At 38.6% G+C, this 19,772-nt stretch overlaps 1 protein-coding gene across 2 annotated transcripts in view; it reads left to right on the plus strand.

The window, feature by feature from the left end:
- Positions 1–19,772, plus strand: part of LOC137278255 (semaphorin-2A-like) — a 328,809-nt gene that overhangs the window by 227,518 nt on the left and 81,519 nt on the right. For both annotated transcript variants that reach the window (XM_067810479.1, XM_067810478.1), the window contains one exon: positions 2,075–3,370. In XM_067810479.1, coding sequence (XP_067666580.1) covers positions 3,205–3,370 — 166 coding nt within the window. In that variant the 5' untranslated portion in view covers positions 2,075–3,204. The remainder of the gene's footprint in view (positions 1–2,074; positions 3,371–19,772) is intronic.

A 19,772-nucleotide genomic window follows, 5' to 3' on the forward strand; every position in this document is an offset into this window, starting at 1 on the left:
ATATGGCAGTGATGCCTCGGTTCTGTATCCATGCCCTGTGACATCAAGTGGTGTACCCTCTACATCTGCTGCTTGACACAACGTCTGAGACCGTGTAGGGTTACGCTGAGTGTAGACCTCCTGCTTCTGGAGGGCAGTGAGATAGCCTGGCGTTTTAGGCATCTGCTGAAGACCCAGGTTTGATTCCCCACATGGGTACAGTGGGTGAAGCCCGTATCTGGTGTCCCCTGCTGTGGTATTGCTGGAATATTGATAAAAGTATTGTAAAGCCACTCACTCGCTGACTCGCGCACTCACGCATGCACCCTTTCAGAGTACTCCAGTGTGTACCATTTTGGGAATCGAACATCTGTATATAAAGATAAGCAAGAGGAGTTCCCTCTGGACTGTAGAGTAAAGTAATTGTCATCATTTTCAGGAGACTTTTCCCATGATGTGCAGCAAGACCCACCTTCTCTAATTCCCTTCCTAATGTGTATGTACTCTCTCACCATCTATCATTTAGTGGTGTGGTTGCCCTAACAGGTCAAAGTGTTTGTTAGACTACAGTTTAGTCCCTGAATATGTATAATTTTGATAGTAACAAACAAACCCATTTTACTTGAAAAGGAGACGAGAGATTCAGAACCTGAGGAAATATAGACTTGCTTCCTTTAACGGCTTTAGCACTGTAGACAAGGCTTGGCATTAGGCAAAGTAATATGGTTTAGGGACTGTGAGACAGACTAAGTGTTTGTGACAGAGCTAATTTTGACCCATTGATTGGGAAACATGGAACGCCCTTCACATTTTCCCAGAGTGGTATTAAGGGAATCATCCAAAATGCTGTATAAGAAATGACACACTTATTGTCTCATACACATTCCATCTTTTGATGTTACCCAGTCTACATTCCTCCCCCACATCTCTATCAGTGTCTGCACAGAACTCCCCACTGTATGACTCCTGGAATCTGGGAATTATTCGCGTGGTATGTTCGTAGTACCAATGGTTTTAAGAAAGTTCTGAATTATGCCCATTGGAAGTGACAGGATCTGCTGATCATGGGTTTGAATCTATGCTCTTATATTCTTTACTGGGAGGAAACTACAGGTGATGCCTCTGGGTGGTCTGGTAGAGAAAGGTACTGGAACGCAAAGTTGCCTCTCAGATCCACCAGGATCTGTCAGGGATTGGTTCAGATCCAGATCCTCCTTGATTAAGATCCTGTCTTTGTCAGCACCCCGCTCATGCAGCTGGGTCTTCTGCAAGAGACCATCAGCTGACTAGACTTGATATGACTGAAGTACATTTCAAAGCAACATTAAATCCTAATCACTCACTCACTCTCTAGACAGATAACAGTGCAGGAAGTGTTAATTGGTGTAACATTACTAACTACATTATCAGGGTTTGTTAGCTCACACCATTCCCCCTGCAAGCAATGAACCACTGGCCCAGGTCGACTTTTATCTTTTGATCATGAAGAAGACCTCCTATGAGATGCCGAGTCTCAGGTGGTAGCATGTCTGCCACTAGGGAGCACTGCTTCTCTCCCCTTACCTTGTCCCTTCCTCAGCTGGCTAGAGCAGTGGCCCGAGGTAACCTCATTATCACCCGATAGACCATCACAAACAGTCTGAGGTTCTACTTGAATGAGGTTTATGAGCCCTAGGGGTCAGTGAGGTATATTCCTGCCACTGGTCACAATAACTTCATTTTCCTACCCTGTAATCTTAAACGTTGCTCCCAGTCATATGCACTGCACTTTTCCAGCCAATTTGTTAAAGTAATTGTGCCTTCGTTCAAATCATGAAGGCATGAAAAAACACCTGCCTTTCATTTTGACCATTTTGTACATAAGATTGAATGGGACATGAAACCCTTTTAAACTGATGTTTGTTTATGAGAGATAATGCTTGTGTGCGTTTAACATTGAGGAACAGCCCTGTCACAGCCAGTGACCGAAGTCTCGAGACAGCCCCTAACTGAAATTGCTACACAATGATATACTGCGTCTTTGATGTAGATCCTCTGTGACACATACAACACCTGTCATCTGCCTTCTACATATACGTCTGCTTATTTTCCACAGGTACCAGTTCACTGGAGGTCTAACTCTGCCTGAAACTAAGGAACGGCTGAGAAAACTCTGGCATGCATGAGCCATCTGCTGTCTGTGAGCTTGTACATTGTTCTACAGTGGTAGACCCCACTCTCACATAAGAAGTGCAATCTTCGCCTCTGTTCCTGTGATTGTTCAAGAACAGGAGCTCCATTCCTCCAAACGTTTGCCATACAGATTCCCCATCTTGTGATCAACGAAAAATAGGCAGGCAACTTCTAAGCCACTGTTGGAGGAAATATCAAGATTAAAAAAGTCAAAAGTGGATTATACTGTGAGTTTAAAGCTGTTACTCCCGTTCAGAAATTGTGTTTTTTACCAACCCACTACCAGGTTTATACACTAATCAACAGCATAGCAAAACAACCAGGAGGAAAATTGCCTTGAGGCCAGCGAACGCTCCTCTACCCATTCTCCGTGCTAATTGGACCACAAGGCAGCAGATGCCCTGAGTATAGTCGCAGAGCCAACACAAGCCCTGGGCAGTAGCCACACGACTAGTGTGTGATTGACAGCTCCAGTCATCAGTCATAGACCTCCCCTCACATACACAGGTCAGACTCTGGTGACATGGACTCAGCAAACACGTGAAATATTAACAGCCATCCTACCACTAGAGGAAATCTAATTTATGACTTGCTGTGTGAAGTGAAAGCAGGATTTTAGTCTTACATTTCACAGATATAGGCGACTGATCATTCTAGCGGTGTGGTTATTAACAACAGCAGGAGCAAACCGAGGGTTTACTACATACTTCTTGAGAAAAGACTCGCTTGTTGGAATTAATTTTTTGTGTGACATTATTACTGTGGTCAGTTCATTCACAGCACAAGTCGACTTATAACATTTTCAGAGATATTTCACACGGAACTTATCAAGTTCCAATACTGCAATCAGTGGAGAAGGAGTTTTAAAGTGAAGCCGATTCTTTGAAGGTTTTTCAGGCACAGAGATGAACTCTACCCATCCTAGCAGGGAATAAATGAGTTAATTTAGATGTGGTAACTATTTTATTAAAGTCCTTGCCCACTACTGAGCTTGACTTCCTATCGGTACTGGAACACACACTGGCACAGTGTGTTTAAGACAGTTTTGTCATTATGCAAAACATGCAGGAGACACAACTGGTTTTATATCGACGACAACTCCAGCTTCAAAACATGGCTTTCCTTGGGACTTTGTGGTTTTTGCTGTGTGGAATAACTGCTGCAGTAGGATCTTCTGAACTTGAGGGGTGTGATTCTGGGGCCCAGTTTGTAGCACAAGGTAAGTCAGTGCACACATTCACACTTATTCACTGTACATTCTGACAGCAATTTTTCTTATTTACCCTTTGTTATATCATTCCCACAAAAGACTGTCATGGCATTCAAAGTTAGGGTAATTGGTGTCCATTACTATGAAGTTGAAAGGATATTAATGGGCTCTACAGTGTGACATTAAATCCTTACAATTGTGTCTTATGAGATTATGTGTTATGGTAGATTTCATTCCAGAATGTATTCTCAGTGTTGAGTTTCCATGACACTGCTATAGCCATCCATTTGCCAAGATAGTTGTATTTGGTTATCACCACATTTGCTCCCTTTCATGACTGAAAAAGGTACATTTCATAAGTATTACTGATCAGTGTTAAAATCCACCTCCAACCATGGCTGTAAGTTGAATATTCATGAAAGAGAACGGCGATGGTGGTTTTTAGGGCTTATGAGTTGGAGTGTCTCGGTGCAGTACTGTCCATTTGTGATGCGTGGGTATCTTCCTAGTGAGTAAATTCCATCACTAATATGAAATATTAATGACAACTGTCAAATGTAGTCTGTATATAATTAGCTCCATTGAAATGAAGAATGTATCAGCAAACATCTCTATTGTAGTTTGACGTGTATGACTTTTATTCCAATGAGGTAATTTGTTTGTGAAAACATGAGATATAGATGATCTACTTCATGTGAATAATTTTAATAGAGAACATTTGCATAGCACTATTTTTGTCATATTCCTGTGGAATGTAAACTCATGGATTAAGAATGAGGTGTGCTTGTTTTGCATTCGATGGAATTTGTGTATAAAAACTTACAATCCCAGCTCTTATCTTGTTGAATAGAAAATGATAGTTCCTGATATATTCATGGGAAACTAAAGATAATTCAATTCAAATCAGTGCTGAGTTTTGTTGTCTTATCTGTAAAATATGTTCTTAAGTTCTGACATTATTTAGTGTCATTTCTTGTTATGGAGAAAAGAATGTGGGAATATTGTTTGGAAAATTCATAGCTTCTCGAAGTTCGTGTGTTGCCACCTGCATCAGATGATGTCTAATAAGAATCCATTTGTCTGCATACATTGTTGCACAGACATGGCATTTATATTACCATTAATGCTGTAAACTCAGTATGTAATAACGATAAAGCACCAATGAACTGGCATGATGAATTATTCACACATTTTTTTTGTAGCCCTGAAATGCAAGTCCATCAAGTATAAATAAACCCATTACTCAGCAATGTTGTGAGAAATGCAAATGTCAGCACATCTTTCCTCATATTCAAAAGCTGTTGGAGATACCCTCAATTTCCATACCCCTTAATAAGATTATTTTTCACAGCAATTTGTAGAGTATATCAACACCCCTGTTTAGATATGTTCCCAGGAGGTTTATTTATGGTGGGACTGGGAGTGTTCCCTGCCTACTGATATCAGATAGCAACTGGATGTTAGATAATGCTTCAGTGGTGGTTGATCCATGATGCATGGAGAGCTTGTGTATATCTGGTGACAGTTGCTGTAGTTTGTGGGTTGTAGCCCAGTCTCTCACAGCCTCACACATATTTTTCCTCAAACTAACACTGCCCGTAATCTGCCTGTAGTCTCAAAGAGAAGCAAGTCTAGATTTCTTCAGGTTCAGGTACTCAATCTCCTCTCTCACTTTGGCCCATTTTCAGTTTAAGTGATGTTTAGAGATTTTCAGAGACTAAGTTTTGTCTTGGTACATGCTGGCTACAGTTGATGTAGCGTGGGTACAGACTGACTGAAGCTCCATGATCAACCTAGTATCACAGAAGTGGTTATGTGGGCCCACTTTGTCATCTGTCAGCCTCTAACGAATGCTTATCAAACTTTTCAAATTATTGTCCTCAAAGGGGCTTTAACATGTTTGTATGCTGGATAGTCTTGTAGACTCCAGCCAAACTTGAACAGGTGTGAAACAATTCCGGTAATGAATGAAGTGTCAGTAGCAAGCTTTCAAAGTTTTCCTTCCTCAGAGACATGGGTGAGACATACTTAAAAGTGTTCTTGTTTCATCTCCAGACAAACCTACTACTCCAAATTTAGCACTCTAAATATAGCTGGCACTGAATCCTTTAACCTTTGTCAAATATTTGTCATTCACCAGTTTCCTGTAGTACATTAGAATACATCAATCCTTTCAAATGCTTCTCTATTTTCATCCACTTCCTACAGTCTCAGTTTTGTTTCCATCCAGAACTGTTCCCTCCATCTAATCAACTGATCTAGCTCTTGCAAGATCTCTTGAAGATTTTATGAATAAAGGAATTTTACATCCGGTTTCAAGAGCCATGAAGTGTTTTAGACTACACTAGCTAATTTATCAAGTACGACCCCTGAGTACGTAGATGTGGGCAGATTTGGATGTGTGTGTTAAGTAATCACTTTCATGTAATTCATCCAACAAAATATGTGTTCATACTGGCTAAGAATCCCTCTTGAAATAATTGCCTTGCTTCTTGAGATATTTAGCCATCATCTGGCCTTTCTTTTGATACAGCTTTCCTCTTTGATTGGTCTTGCTGTTCCATCTCTTTTCCAATCCTTACATTGTCACAGCATTTGTTCAGGATAATGATTCTCGCTTGTTTTGTTGTCCTTATATAACACTGGTTAACCACCGGGGTGCCCTTGTGAAAGGCTGATAGGTCTGTTAGCTGATATACAGATTGCTGTATGTCAACACACTTACTTAGATCCATTGTCAGGCACTTTGTTTATGTGAAAGTAAATTGCAATCTATACTCTTATTGCCTGGGAGGTCATTTTCTGTCTATGTCACCAAATCCTATGAATGTACTCACCAGTCATGTAACAGATAAGAAATTGGAATTTTCTTAAAGGAGGACTTACATCAGACCAATTGGCAGCCATGGCATATTTGATTCATGCCTTACAAGACACAGTCTAGCAGTAATTGGGCATACTGATTAGACGAAGACAATGTCTAATGTTCACACATGGTACTCATTACTTCGTCTATGCCTTGTCTGGTTTGGCAGACAGACAGTGGATGACAGTTCCTGATCTCATGAAGGTTGGGCATGTTTCTTGATTAGTTAAAACTTGTAAAATTTAGTATCAGAGATGAGAGGAAAAAATCTTAAGGATTTATGTTTTCAAGATAAAAGTATCATAGGAATTAATCATGATTAAACTCTTCTTGGTTTGTAATCTTTGGTTAATTGTCTATTATTTACACTTTTTTGTAAACTTTGTTATTCCCAATATTGTTTTTATCTATGTTGAAATACTTGAGCACCATTCTCTTTTAATACTGTAGAATTATTTTCTCAATTTTTTATGAGGTTAGAAGTATCTCACTTTCCATTTTATATTGGTTTCTGTGAGTGTATGTTGTTTTCAACCCCAAATCTCAGTGAGCATGAGTTCTTAGATAATAAGAATTCATCATATATGAGCACAGGTCCTGATTCAACATTGGGCATAGCAAAGTGGGATAAAGGCTATGAAGGGTGATACTGATATTAATAAAGATTCCTATCCTTTGCAAGATAATGCGCAAGCCATCTTTCATGATGGCTGCTCATCAGAAGATGTAAATGACTGTAAAGGAAGAAGGGTATAAAACCGCGACCAATGAGACGAGGTGATGGATTGTCACTGATGCAGGAGTATGCACGCGTAAAACCTGTTGAAAATTGTGGATAAATGATATCGTCTTGGGTGTTACCATGGCAGGTTGGGATCACTACCCACTATCAAAATATACGACTGGCATTACAAGCTTATGCAAAATCGAATTAATCTTATTCCCCAATAATCAATGCTGGTCAGAGGCATCCTCTTTGGCCTCAGATGAACTAAATGAAAAGCCCAAGTGTTTACAGGTCCAGGGTTCTACGGACCTGACGAAGTCGCTAAACCAATTTGGTGTGCTCGTGGACAGTGTAATTCTGTGTTATCCAATAGATTCCGCTTATTTGAAATTTGTGTCAGAATCCTGCTCATTGCCTGTAAATCATGCTCCAGTTTGGCTTTCGCTGCAAGAATAATTTGTGATTTTTATTCACAAATGAGCTATGTCGTCTGAGAGTTTCGATCATTTCATCATTTCCATTTGTTGGAGCTTCATTCACTGCATAGTGATTATCAGGCTCTTAAAGCAAACATTATATGCCTGTAATTGTGCAAGGGGTCACACAAATGTGAACAGGAAAAAAGTTCACTTCACACAGATACCCAAGGCTTTTATAACTGCATGACTGACAGACGTCAGATCTGAGCATGACTTTTATGAACATGAGTGTCCACCTATGTCACAGACAGAGATTAAAGAACAGAATACTGAGTGCTGAATGCCATGAGATCTGTTGTATTTGGTTTCACGTTCTGCTGAGATCATGACACAAAAGCGATGAGCATCACATTGCAACATCTTCATTTGGTGATCTCTTATTCTTGTGTTTTCTTTGTAAAATTCAAGTTGACTTAATAGGGAAATAGCTTTTCTTGAATACAGTTTGTCCTGACTTGGAGGTAATAAAATACTTCTAATGTCTAAAGCAGCGAGTTTCAGATTCTTGCTTCTTAATTCTTTGATACTTGTGAAAAGATTATGATCTGATTTTGTTATACATCAACCTGTCCATCCACAGTCAGCTATCCTTGCATTCATAGATACTTCTAAAGTGCCTAGACTTGAAAGAAAACACTGTTTTTATCATACATGCTGAATTTCTTTTTTTTTTGACAGAAGAATAGAATTTATTGTTAATACTGATCTTTTCAAAATATATTTTGCAAATAAATGCTTGCAGACACTGCTGTCAAAGGACAGGGCTTTTAGAAATGGATGAATTGATGTATGGCCTATATACTCAGTATGGTGATTATGGTTTGTGCAATGATCTTTCAACATGAGATGTATCTCATGGGAATCAGTTACAAGATGAAATTCTGGAATTATTTTGTGCTGACCCATTTCTACCTCAAACTGTTTACTGGACAAATTAGTTTATCTTATGACAGGTTTTCTGTTATGCTGTGGATGTCAGCTTTTAGGAGAGACAAACAATTGCGCATCCTGGACATTTCAACTGTATTAACTAATCTCAGCTAATTAGCCAACATAGCTTGCAATGGCCTATGGCATAACATCGCATGTACATAGCAGTTGGGGAGATAAGGTTATCTGGCATGTTTACAGTTTAATCATCTATTGGGTAACCTTACTTGTGAAGGGGCTGTCTGTTGACATTCACAGCCCTAGGGGTGCAGGAAGTGATTATATTCCTCTGGTCAGTTGATTAAAACCCTGGTCACTTTAGACTGAATGACCCTGCTGGAGGCCGTGCTCTGGACAATGGGGATTATTGGAAAGAATAAACTTCTCTGTAAGAGACATTAGGAAATAGTTATCTTTTCATTGGAATACTCTGTGATGAGTAACGGGCAGAGTGCTTATGCTGCAGCCCTTATTTGTTCCTCAGGGTGGATGGAGACAGGGAGGGTGGTCCTAGCCTGTGATTAGGTGACAGTGTCCATGGTGCTTATGCTGGCAGTCATTAGTTGCCAGGGTCAGACTGTGGTCAACAATACTTCTGCTCAATCACAGCAGCATGCAATTAATAATGTTAGAAAAAAACAACAAAAACAACTAATTATAAAGTAACTGAAAACATGAATACATGTAGATACGTAACAGTAAAATTATGAATATATTTGAGGTAGATGAAATAGATATATAATCTATTGTTTTGCTTTAAATGTAAATTAAAAGTGAAGATAGCAGTTTCGGTGTTAATATCAATCTATGCAGATGTTACAACTGATATCATGTTTCTTGAATTTTATTATCAAAGTAATGAAATACCTTCCAGAAAAAAAAAATTGCCTTTGCTGAAAAAAAAATGTGATCCACCATTTATTTGATGATGTTCTCTTAAGTAGACATTAAAGAGTACATAGAAGGGTTTGTTTTCTCTTGAATTTAACATTTAATGGCAGCCATGTTGGTGAATGTTAGAACTTGTAATGAGTAGAAGGAAGATATTACAGTTAATGCCCACTGATATCCGATTTCTTTGAGATTAGCCATGAATGTGCTGGAGTGGTGGTGAAACGCTCCGTGTTGTTTTGTGATGGCCTGCCTCTTCCCACATAGGCAGCCAGGGACCAAGTCGAACATGCTCTTTGAGTGAATGCATCAATATTTAGCCTGGACCTGCAGAAAGGACAAAGACCAGCTCGGATTCATCCATATTCCTTGAAAGTAATCCTGGCTTAGTATCCTGAAAGTTAAATCTTCACAAAGTCCCATCTTCTTGAAGGCCTACCATTATAGCACCGATGGACAGACTTTGTAGTTTGGAGTGATAGGTTCTTTTCCAAACAAACACCAAATGTAATACTGGTTCGTAAATGGTTAACGTTAAGTACATTCTGTCAATATCTTCTTGGGGAAGACACGAAATCAGTAAAGGAGGGTTTCATCCTTTGCATGTTTTCACTGAAAATACCTTTGGGCAAGAGACCTAACCATGCTTCAGCAGTAGTAATTTGGCAGTTATTTGGGGAAGGCCATGCCACGATTACTTTTTGTGACAAACTGGAAACTGTTGTTTAGAAATGGTTATCTCCAAGCAGAAAATTAATCGCCTCCAGTTAGATGTCAAAGTAAAATCGTGAAGCAAGTTTAATTGTATTGTTGTAGGTAGTCTGGTGACCAAGGAAAGAAAATGTGGGTTGTCTATAAGGTCAATAAAGCCACAAGATTGAGCGGGTTCTTTGTTGAAGAATAAATGGAGGATTTATCAGGTGTTTTCTTTACTTAAGTTGAGCAAGAGCTCACTCAAGGGACATAATTATATTGACAGAGTAACAGTTGCATTCTCCTGGATGATTTTCTACAGTAATTACTGTTCATTCATGTTCATGATGACCCTTCCAAATCTGTAATAGTTTTTCTGAAAATAGCATATTTTGTCGCCATATTTTATTACAAACAGTGTTCCTGCAGATAGGTTTGTAAAGAAGAGTCTGTGAAGAAGAATTAATGAGTGACTGAAATGCTTATTCAAAAACCTCTACAAGGTATATGAACAATCAATGTTAGGTCACTAGCCAGTGAGTGGGGACATCAGTGAGGTTCAGAGAACATGCACAGCAAATATTTCTTTCTCAAACATGTTGAAATTTGATGATGATGATGATGATGATGATGATGATGATGATTTGCAGCAGATTTCTGACATAATGAGCATTTTGCGCATGGGAATGAGCTGTAGAGCTCATGCTTTCCTCACATGAGGAAGATCAGTGTTTGATCAAGTCTGACATTATAAAATAATTTTAAAGTCTAATTCAGAAAATAAAATATGTTTTTCAGATTTTAATGTTTGCAAATGCTTCAATTGACATTATGTTGGAGCATCTTTATTTCATACTCACTCCACCTGTGGAACTGAAGCAAAGATAAATATTTATTTTAAATCATAGAGAATCCCTTAAGCAACTTTTGATGATAAGAAGATGGAACTGCTACTCTTAAGCTGATTATTTTGTATTTGGAAAGCTCCATAAATTCATTACAGTTGGCACATGGATGACAGTATAATCTGGTGTCTTCATTAATACAGGCGAGGGGGACGTCTCTACTCTCCAGGGATTCTGACTGTCAAGTGTTAAACGTCTTTGTATTAAAACTCTAATTAATTTGAAATTGTAATTTATTACCATCAGATTAAATTTTGTGATAGCCAATTAGTGGTCTCCTTTCCACCTAATCATGAAATATTGACTTGAGGCAAAAACAAGACTGAACTTCTTTCAAATGTATTTTAATGAAGTCCAAGTGTCATGCTTATGAAATTGCAGCTGAGTCATATGATTTAAATTTTAAATCCTTTTATTTATGTTGATTTACATAAAGATATCTCCTGTTGTCATCTTCATGTGGGCTGAAGTATTTTTCAGAACGTTTTGTAAGTGTCATAACTGGTAAAATGTATATTTCTCTATTGTCATAAGTACATGCTAAACGGTAATTAATTACTCTGGTAGCTGTGACAGTCAATGTATGTAGGTGACAGCCTTGAAGGGTAGAAAATCCTAACGAGCTTAGGGGAGGTCTGTTTTTGATGCTTGACCGCAACAAGTAGTTGGCTGGGCTGACAACTGAAGACACTCAGTGGTCAAATCCGCCTTATCAATGGCAATTACTTGACTCACAACCACTGTCCATGTGGCCAGGTAACACCAGAACCCAGTAGATATCAAAGGAGCAACATCACAGATGTTTGTCCCGATAAACCTTTCATTACAAAGGCCAAAGTGTCTGGATGTGACCTGTATTAAGATGCCAGAATGTTTTATCTTCTGTTCATGTGAGGTGAATTATCCCAGGGTATCTAGATATCTCCAAGGGACATCTTAACCAAATTAGGGGCAGTCTGAGGAGTATCATAGTCCGAAGCTGTGCCAAAAGTCCATCCAGTAGTATGGAGTTGCTAGAAGCAATTTCCCCAAGGTGGTAGAAGATTTCAGATATGCAAGATCTCCATCCCAACCTATGGAAACATAGGTCAGAGACAATATGCTAGCTGGACCATTGTTTGTCCATTCTGCATAAAAAGAAGTCCAAACATTGAGATATGTTTCATCAGAAATGAAGGAACACTTCAAGAAGGAATGGTGATCATCTGACAAAATGACATCAAGCTGAAACAAGAATTGTTTTCGTGAAAGGTCATCACACTTGGTTACCCTCCAAGAGTATCTGCAGCCGATGTTCTCGCAATTGCATGGTAGTCATTTTGGATCAATGGACTTATCTCAGCAACTATTGTGAGACTTTGTAGATATACGTCTGGCTGTACTCTCAGTGGGTGTGTAGCTCAAGCCTCATAAACTATCATCAGTCAGAGAACATTGAGCACCTGTAGTTTGGACAAAAGGTTGTAAGTTGATGTAAGATAGGTCTTGTGTTCCATTACCGCCGTCTGATGGGGTAGTTCATCTCTGTACCTGAGAGACAAGGAACTTCCGAGTTGCTTCCGCAGACACAACAAGCAGCGCTGCCTTCCTGTAAACTATTTATACTTGCCATCAAGATATGTGCCTACTGAACATTGTACACGGTTACCTTAATTAGTTGATATGCTTATTCCACAGTAAGCTAAGATTTAGTTTCAAGACTTTCAGCTGTTGCTGATAATTAGCACATTAGTGGTCATAATAATGTCTTGTCTGCTTTAATTTTTGTAGTTCTATTTCTGGTGAAATATACACCCATACAAATGCAGGCTGCTTAGTACTCATTGAACGTGTGTGGACTTCAGGTAAGACTGAGTTTGGTTTTACACCAGGTTTAGCAGTATTCCCGCAATATCACAGGGGGACGGCAGAAATGGGATTCAAACATTGTACCCATCCTGGGAATCAAGCCTCGTTCTAATTATGATTCTTGGTCTGTAGACCCCAAATATGCATCCCATCCACCAACTGATGGGAGTATTGCTTCCATACTTAAATATGTAGACTAACAGATAGTCTCAGAAATGAACATACTGTGCTGAACCAAGCTCATAATGAAGGAAACTAACATGAAATGAAAGGAGCCCTGAGACCTGAAGCTGTGGAAATCTAGACTTGCCATATTTTCTAGACTTGTGTGGGCTTCCTTGGATATATTTACTTCAGGGTCTGTACGAGAGACTATTAACTATGTAATTGTCATTGAGCTGGAATGGCATTGATGGCATCTGACAGGTGATAAATGTCTTGCATCACTTTTGGCTGGATTCCCACATTAGCTGACATGCCAAAAGGTAATGAAATAATGTTCAAAGCACCATTAAGTCCAACCCACTCAGTCCTTCTTTCACACAAACAAATGTAAAATTTAGAACATTTTCACAAATACATTTCCTTAATAGAACAATCACTGTTAATAGTTACATAATCATACACTTGAATTGCTGTACCACCCATTAGCGATACAATTTAACAATTTTTATGGCAGATGTTTGTCATCGTGCCAAATATGACAGTTTGTCGCAGGAAACCACAAGGAAAATCTCAGTCGTGTTCAAACACACCCAGATAATACCAAGCCAGTGTAATTGTTGATTCTATGAGGAACATTTTGTTGGCACTGGTATTATACACCCATTTCTATTTAAAACTGTGTATAGATTTTACAGATAATGTCTTTTTTGTGGCACCTCACAAGGAGTTGAGTTTCGGTTTCCATTTATACTCGGCTAAACATGCTCAGTAATCACAGGAACACTGGCATTGAACTTGTGCCAATTTACTTTTCATCAGCTGTGTAAATGTTGGAATTCTTGCATGTTAAAGAAAAATTATTCATGTTATCATGCTTTTTTAAGTTTATGTGATGTCGGCACTTTTTTGAGTAACAAGTGCAGTTTATGAGGCAAAATTCAACTGTGTAAAAAAAAGTATTCCGTCCACTACGGTAAAGAGTATGGCAGCAAACATGACCACCTGTTTTGCTCAGCTTAGTTGATATATACAAATTGACTGCCTACAGTGCTACCAACTTCAGACATGCCACAAATTAGCTGCATCAATCAAGACTTGCATGGCATCTTCTGAAGCAAACTGTATGCAAGTATTTTTCTGTATAATGTTAACCTGTTTCACCATGTACAAGATGGTACAGTGTTGTTTGTTCGTTGTAAGGTGGTTCGACGGTGTATTTGCAGGTGTGCCATGTTCACCGGTGATGAGAGCATTCTGTTCCTGATTAATTTGTTGCAAAACCAAGCAAGGAAATCTGTAATGGCATAAGTCAGAGCATTCCATGCATAACACAGCTCCATCCATGTTACAAAAGAATAGTAACTCCCCTGTTTCTTCTCATACGATTTGACTTGTATAAACACATTGATCTACTATTTATCATTCAGAGGAAAATAATTTTTGAGTGTTTAAAGCAGATATATCTGTAATGTAATAATGTACAAAATAAAATAATATCTTCATTAGACACCACATAAAGTAATTTTTTTTCATGTCTTAATTCATCAGGTATGTGAGATAAAGTGGTTCTGCTTGTGTAGTGCTGGAACATCAAGTTGGTATCTGATGCCACACAGCAAAATGAAGCCGTTGCTGTTTCCTTGACTAATGCTTAGTCCCTGATTATGTATAATTATGATAGTAAAAAAAAATACCCATTTCACCTCTAGGCAACCCAGCCACCCCTATCATGGAATAGAGTACACTTGCTTGGTTCCAGACATTCTCTTCCCACAGAGGTTACTCCTGTCATATCTTCCTACGTAACCTCTGTTCTAATACGGCCTTTTCATGGTGTGAGTGTTCAAGACTCACGATTGGAGGTGTTCAGATTTAGTTGTGGAATCAGTGACGCTGTCTCAAGAGTGATCATTCGCAAGATCTCAGTAATTTCCGAATGCATCAGGAAAACTTGCCACTACCATTTTTTGTTTCTACAAACACATCATGACGATTGATCCTTGCACTCTCTATTGCCAGTTTCTGATTTTCAGCTAAACATGAAATACTGAATCTTTCCTTCGCATGTTGATGAACCAACTCGATGGGGGCCACCGTGTTGGAGAACCTGAATCTGAACCTGAACCTGAGGAAATCTTTACTTGCTTCTTTTACGGTTAGCTTTTCAGTGTGTGAGTGAGTTAGTGAGTTTAGTTTTATGCCACACTCAGCAATATTCCAGCTATATGGCAGTGGTCTGTAAAGAATCAAGTCTTGACCAGACAATCCAGCGATCAACAACATAGCATCAATCGGCGCAATTGGGAACCGATGACATGTGTCAACCAAGTCAGCGAGTCTAACCACCCAATCCCGTCAGTTGCCTCTTACGACAAGCATAGTCACCTTTTATGGCAAGCATGGGTTGCTGAAGGCCTATTCTACCCAGGGACTTAGCTTTTCAGGGTGGGCATGGCAGTAGGGAAAATGAGACAGATTAACATTTTCCCTGTAAGTCATCAAGGCCTCACTGGATTTATTTTTCTGTCTAGTACATTCTCTTTATCTGTTTTCTAGACCAGAATTTGTGAAACTGTCTGCCTATTTATTTATTATTACTTATCTAGCAGTCCTTGACGTACATTATTTTTCTTTCTGCCAAGCCCTCTCTGCAATGCTAATGCCCGATATGAAGCAAGTCTAGATTTCCTCAGGTTCAGGATCTCTGGTCTCTCTGGGACTACTTTTCAATTAAAATGGGTGTCTTTGTTGCTATCAAAATTATGTGTATTCAGAGGCAAAGCGTTACACTACTTTAAGCCTTATGTGACCAACGTCACTAAGGACATAAAGAATAATTTCACTTATTGACTGTGCCTGGCATCAAACCTCAAATATGTCGACAGATGGTGCAGCTGCCATCTTGTTCCCAGAATAATAATGTGCAGTCTTTTGTGATAAAATATCCACATATGAGGGTAATTGACTTGAATTCTTCTGTTCAACAAACCGCCTGTCATTAAACTCTTTTCCTTTTAAACCTATATTTTATGAATCTAACATAACAGGAATTTTCTTATACATAGATCAAGAGTACATCATATTACACACACCACAGACATGTAGTCAGATTTGTCTGTTAGGTACAGGTTAAATTCTGGATCATAGTCTCTGTTTGCAAAGCTTATTTTTAACTACCATAATCTTATTTGATCCTTGAAAAAATATCAATCCAGAAACATCTGTGCAATGTGTAACAATTATCATAAAACAAATATTTTTCCCAATGTTTGCCAGTAAATCTTGTCCTGACACCCAGCGGGAAGTACCTGGTTTATGTAGGGGTCAGCTGCTGTTGTCAGTTCTTACATGTTGGGATTGGTTTATTTTGCTGTGATAAAATACAGGGTTTTATCTGGAATCTTATCAGAAGTCTGAGTTGTAAATATTTCAAGTATCTGTTTCAGTCATTGTATAAGTCTCTAGGTGCTTTGTTGTTAGCTTCAGTTAAACAAGCTTATGTATCCCTTGGAATACAAGTGTATTTGCATATGAATGATCAGTAACATACTGACAAATATTTAAGCTTTAGTTAATTATTGTCAAACAATTCAAATACCCATAGTAAGAGGTGGTGACTCTGATGAAACCCAGAGCCAATGATACAGCCTTCATCAAACGGGTCAACAGTGGGAACAGAGTTATGAAATTTGTCAATGGTGATATGACATTTTGTCAATTGTGACAAGAGTGTCATGACATCTTGTCAGTTGTGGCAACAATTTTATGACATGACGTCAATTGTGGCAACAATGTTATGACATTTTGTTTACAGTGGAACCAGTGCTACCACATATTGTCAACAGTAGCTTCAGTGTTTTGACATCTTGTCAATTGTGATGTCAGTGTTATGACAACTTCTCAACAGTGACAACAGTGTTATGACAACTTGTCAACAGTGACCACAGTTTTATGACAACTTGTCATCCGTTACAACAGTTTTATGACATCTTGTAAACAGTGACAACAGTTTTATGACATCTTGTAAACAGTGACAACAGTTTTATGACATCTTGTCAATTGTGGCAAGAGTGTTATGATATCTTAGTATAACTGAATGTGAACGAAAGAATGAAATGCTGAATTTACCTGTAATAGTAATGTGCAGTTTGGTGGGAGAACGTTGGTAGACTCCATTTACCTAATCTGTACAATTTGGACACCTGAAGTAAATGATTCCATCCTAGACAAAAGATTTTGACTTCCATCCAGTCTATGTGTGTTGAATAATCTCTTTCAAGAGCTTGTGCGTTGGTCCAATGGTAGGTTCCCATGTTACAGCCTGGGTATCAGATTCTCTGTTAGTCTGGTCTCCAAGTTTCAGTATTTCTCCCAAGCAACATACTAGCACACTACTCCTTGAGTTTTGTGGCCAGGACTGGTGTGAGCTGCTGAAGCTGTCAGGGGATGGTCTTGAGAGCATCTGCCTTGAGATGACAGACTGTGGGGCAATCCCTGGCCACAAGACATCATGTCTCTGGTACAATGAAACCATCATCCGACAGTTGGTGCATGCGCATCACTATGTCAGTGCAATAAAGCAAATTTAAATTCCATTTACCATATTTTCGGGTTTCAACTCCTGCCACAATTCTAAAAAAAAATTATTATTTTTTAAAATAATCTAGGCATAATACCAAAATGACAAGTATTTAAATGTCTCAAGCTCATAAACATTTGTTTATGAAAACTATCTTGATTGAAGTTGTCATTAAAAGTATTAGATTGTAATTTAGAGAGTTTATTCAGTGATTCATTTGATTCAGTAAAGGATTCAAGTAACAGTTTGCTTTTTCAAGTCATTTTGATGAAAAACACCAGCACAGACATAAATGGATGAAGGTGGGGTAAAAAAACAAAATCCTGATGTCACTGATCGAAGTATTGACAACAGCAGTTAGACGTAATTAATTGTTGACTAGCTCTTGTTTGTGAGCAAGCTCTGGGAAGAGGCTATTTTCAGTGACTTTGTCAACAGCCTTTGAAAATATCAGATGAAGAAGTGCCTACTGGGAGATATCATATGATGAAAAAAACCCATTCCTTCGCTGTTTGATCAAAAAAAGATCAAACAAGCACTCGAAGGCTAGTGGTGGTTTATAGTTAGTTAAAACAAGCCAGTATTAGCAGCCAAAGGTAGGTAGCGCTTGTGGACAATGTTGCAACATTTGCATCTCTTTTCGTCATTCCAAGAGGGAGTCTCAAAATACACGAACTTCCTCTCCTCCCATTGGAACTAATCCTTCTGGGCACTTAAGGAAGACTTGAAGTTCTATACTGTAATGTTGATCAAGGCTGGTGTATAATTAGTCTTTGAATGTGAAACTTAAGACAATATTCTCAGTTAGGAAATCCCCCTAAACGCATCAAAAGTAGGATTGGAAATCAAACCAGATTGGAAATCCCTCGGGGAGCCATTCCCTACAAAACATTCCATTCAGCGCGCCAATTATGATGCGAATTGCTAATAGAATCAGCTTCTTTCATACGGCAAGGGATAGTTTGGATTGATTTTATTTTGTATGAGCTGTTGCAGATTGATTGATGTATAAAACAATTTTTTACCAAAGATCTGATTGTTGAAAGCATATTTCAAGTCAAATATTCTATTCTCCCAAAGTTGGTGATCAAGTTTGAAGAAAAAGCTTTGCCATTACGACTATCAGAAGAGGATTACAAACTGTTACCCAACAGTTTCTGGTGTTTAACACTTAAATTCAAAGGAAAAAAACCAGTTAAGATGTTAGAAACTTCTATAGGCTGTGTGAAGTGGTCATGTTAAATCAAGCACTTGCTAGGTCCAAAGTTATTGACGTTGAAACCCTGGCAATTACATGCCCAAGGCAGTTTCTTTTTTATAGAAACACATACATCATGACTCTGGACTGCATTATCAGAAGTATAGTCCAACTTTGAGAATCTGTCAGCTGAAAGATGCCATTAATGACCATGAATACAACCACTTGCAAATCTTAATGGATTGACTTTTTCCTCGATCTGAAGTATTCTGTGGTTGGTTTTGGTTGGAGCAGCCTGGTATTTGCTTGCCTGAGAAAGTTTGGGAGCCGTCAAAAGGCTCTTGCCATGATGGATCACTGATAGATTTTCTGATAAGTAGATCATCCCTTTACTACACATCCAGATTACACAGCCAGTGTAATGTGAGGCTTGATGTAAGAGAATGAAGGCAAATATTTGTCAGCTTCTTGCTCCTTTACCATTGGTACTTGCCATATGCAGATCCAAGTCGTTGACCATTTAACAAGTCATGAAAACAGTCACGTTCACTTGTAACATTTTTGTAAACAACCTTTATGCAGCCAACCTTTTGTCAGTTGAAACCAGAATCTGAAGCTTTTGTCACAGTTTCCTGATAGTGTCTCAGACTTGACCTATTTCAGTCATCCTGGATGAGTGTTCCTAGTCCATACTGTTATGCATCATCATTGGGGACCTGTTATTTCATTCTGTCATCCTGTAATTGCAGCAGTGTGTGGTCATGTTTAATGTTCACCTTCTGACTTCATGTACTACTTGTCCCACTGCTAATGTTAAGTATTTAATTTGATTAGTGCTATTTCTCTGATGCCTCTGAGGGTATTCCACCAAAGCATTGCAGCCACCACAGAGTTTGTATTATACCACTGCTAGATCAGTCTATATGGGGTTTAAAATATTTCAGTGATTCAAAGAATAAACTTAGAAAGATAAATTTATCATACTTAGTTAATGTAATGTAGCATAGGGTTTATCACCACTTTGATCATGATTACCTTTGGATAATGTGTCATAAACAATGGCACCATAGAATTGGCATGTAGTCAGTGGTGGCAACAGTACAATAACCCTCTATAAATTATTGATATAA

The sequence above is a fragment of the Haliotis asinina genome, chromosome 3 (genome assembly GCF_037392515.1).
Source record: "Haliotis asinina isolate JCU_RB_2024 chromosome 3, JCU_Hal_asi_v2, whole genome shotgun sequence".
In the NCBI taxonomy this organism is placed as follows: domain Eukaryota; kingdom Metazoa; phylum Mollusca; class Gastropoda; order Lepetellida; family Haliotidae; genus Haliotis; species Haliotis asinina.